This window comes from Nematolebias whitei, chromosome 16, assembly GCF_014905685.2.
Source record: "Nematolebias whitei isolate Nwh7 chromosome 16, NemWhi1, whole genome shotgun sequence".
In the NCBI taxonomy this organism is placed as follows: domain Eukaryota; kingdom Metazoa; phylum Chordata; class Actinopteri; order Cyprinodontiformes; family Rivulidae; genus Nematolebias; species Nematolebias whitei.
Window position 1 is genome coordinate 36,719,903 of NC_056513.1, and position 2,763 is coordinate 36,722,665.

Here is a 2,763-nt window from a genome sequence, read left to right on the forward strand (position 1 = left end):
TGTGTGTGTGTGTATATGTGTGTGTGTGTGTATATATGTGTGTGTGTATATATATATATATATATATATATATATATATTTATAAGTATATACAGTAGTTTAATTTGATCATTTTAATAATCAGTATTCTTGTTAATTTACCTGAAACTTCAAAATAAAGTGTCACCCTTTACTGAAGGCTGTTTCAGGGTCTTATCGCCACCAGCTAGTGAGGCGCATGACGTAAATTTGAACCCCGCCCACTAGAACCGTTACTGAAAGTATAATGGAAACACAATGCAGTGTTTCCCCTACCATTATACAAGCGGGGCACCCCGTCCCATCAAGACCCAAGCGCCCCGTCTACCGAACTTCACCCCCCCACCCCCACCCACCTGTCAGCACTGACGTAACGCTAAACTAGCGGCTCGCATTGCAGATGTGCTAGCTAAAAAGCTAAAGGCAGCCTCTTCCTTCATGTTGAAGCTTCACGCTGAACGCACCCCCGCCACTCGAAAACTGTCAGTTCAAACAGCGCATGGCTCAGATGTGTGTCTGTCTCTTCCCACGCCGAACCCCCCCCCCCCGCAACAAAAAAAAGACTGTTGGTTCAGACAGCGCACGGCTGAGATATGTCTGTCTCTCTCCTCTCACACACCCTGCTCTAAAACTGTTTGTTTAAACAGCGCGATGTGCAGCTTAGGACGAGTCTCTCTCCCTCCCCCCCCCCCCCCCCCCCACGAACAGATGAGCGCCCTGCCATGGCAAGTTATCTAGGGGAAACACTGCAACGTGTACCGTACAGAGCCGAGTCAAACCGTGCTGTACCGGTACTAAAGGTACTAATGGAAAAGGGGAATAACTGCTTCCATGTTTCTCCTCTTTGGCCTTCCTCTTTTGTTTCCTGGCAGCTGCATTTCTAACATCCTTCTACCAATATACCCACTGTCCCTCCTCTGGACTTGTCCAAACCATCTCAGTCTGACCTCCAACTTTATCTCCCAGTTGTTCAACCTGTGCTGTATCTCTGATGATCTCATTCCTAATCTTATCCATCCTTGTCTTTCCTAAGGAGAACCTCAATATCTTCATTTCTGCCACTTCCAGTTCTTTCTCCTTTTTGTCTCTGTCTCCAGACCATACAACACAGCTGCTCTCACCACTGTCTTGGGGCGGCTGTGGCTGAGTGGTTAGAGCAGTCGTCCTACAATGCGAGAGTTGGGGGTTCAAATCCACCAGCAGTCAAATGTCGAAGTGTCCCTGGGCATGACACTGAACCCCTCATAGCCTCTGATGTGTGTCCCATCGGTGTATGAATGTGATCTGAAGCACTGATTAGTCTCTTTAGAAAGATTTGTTCAATTAGCTTTGTAGAGATCTAGTAGAGTGCTGTATGAATGGGTAAATGAGGACACAGATTGTAGTGTAAAGTGCTTTGAGTATCTTGAAATAAGATAGAAAAGCCCATTTGTAAACTTTTCCTTTGACATTTGCTGACACCTTTTTGTCACAAATCTCCTGAAGCTTTTCTCCATTCACTCCATCCTGCCTGGACTCTCTTCTTCACCTCTACCACACTTCCCATTTTCCTGGACAGTGGACCCCAAGTCCTTGAAGTCCTGCACCTTTGTGACCTCTGCTCCTTGTAGCCTCACTGTTCCATCGGCCTCCCTCTCATTCACACACATGTACTTTTTTTTTACTACAACTGACTTTTATTCCTTTTCTTTCAAGTGCATACCTCCACCTCTCCAAGTTTTCTTCCACCTGTTCCCTGTTCTCACCACAGATCACAATGTCATCTGCTAACATCATAGTCCACAGGGATTCCTGCCTGACCTCATCTGTTAGTCGGTCCATCACCAGAGCAAACAAGAAGGGGCTCAGAGCTGATCCTTGATGCACTCCCACCTCCACCTTGAAGCTATCTGTCACTCCTATAGCACATCTCACCACTGTCCTGCTGTCCTCATACATGTCCTGTACCAGTCTAACATACTTCTCTGCCACTCCAGATTTCCTCATACAATACCACACCTCCTCCGTCAACACTCTGTCATATGCTTTTTCTAAATCCAATTGAACAAATTGAAAGCTAATTAATCCCCAATTATGCAAATGGCCACCTATTAAAACTGAAATTACATGGACACGAGAGTAGAGTTAATTATGATTGAACTTTGACCCATCTTTGAGTAGGTGAAGTAAACATGGAAGAATTATACTTCAGTCTCTACAACAAAACGTCTACTCTACATTGTTTTCTTCTGATTCCTCGTGTTATTTTGATCTCATGATAGTTTACTAAAATGATCTTTGGGTTTTTTCTTCATAGTCACTGCCCATTTACTCTTCAATATAATCCATTCACATAAACATTAAAACATTATAAAATATTAACAGTGACATTAGAGGTGCATAGAGGATGATCAAATTGTCAATTGTGTTTTCTTTTTGCAGACATACTCAGGTCTCTTCTGTGTGGTCATCAATCCCTACAAGAACCTGCCCATTTACTCAGAGAATATCATTGAGATGTATCGAGGCAAGAAAAGACACGAAATGCCCCCTCACATATACGCCATCTCAGAGTCTGCATACAGATGCATGCTACAAGGTAAGTCTGAGTTTTACTGTTCATATAACTCCTCGCTATCTCAGTCCACCACACTGTCAGGAAGTAACACTTCAATGGACTTTAAAATGTCACTGTCTGTGGGTTTCAAAAAATTTAGAGTTATTTATATATATATATATATATATATATATACATACACACACACA

At 43.3% G+C, this 2,763-nt stretch overlaps 1 protein-coding gene across 1 annotated transcript in view; it reads left to right on the plus strand.

The window, feature by feature from the left end:
* Positions 1–2,763, plus strand: part of LOC119422498 (myosin-10) — a 102,646-nt gene that overhangs the window by 27,056 nt on the left and 72,827 nt on the right. The window contains exon 3 of the mRNA XM_037689874.1: positions 2,440–2,596. Coding sequence (XP_037545802.1) covers positions 2,440–2,596 — 157 coding nt within the window. The remainder of the gene's footprint in view (positions 1–2,439; positions 2,597–2,763) is intronic.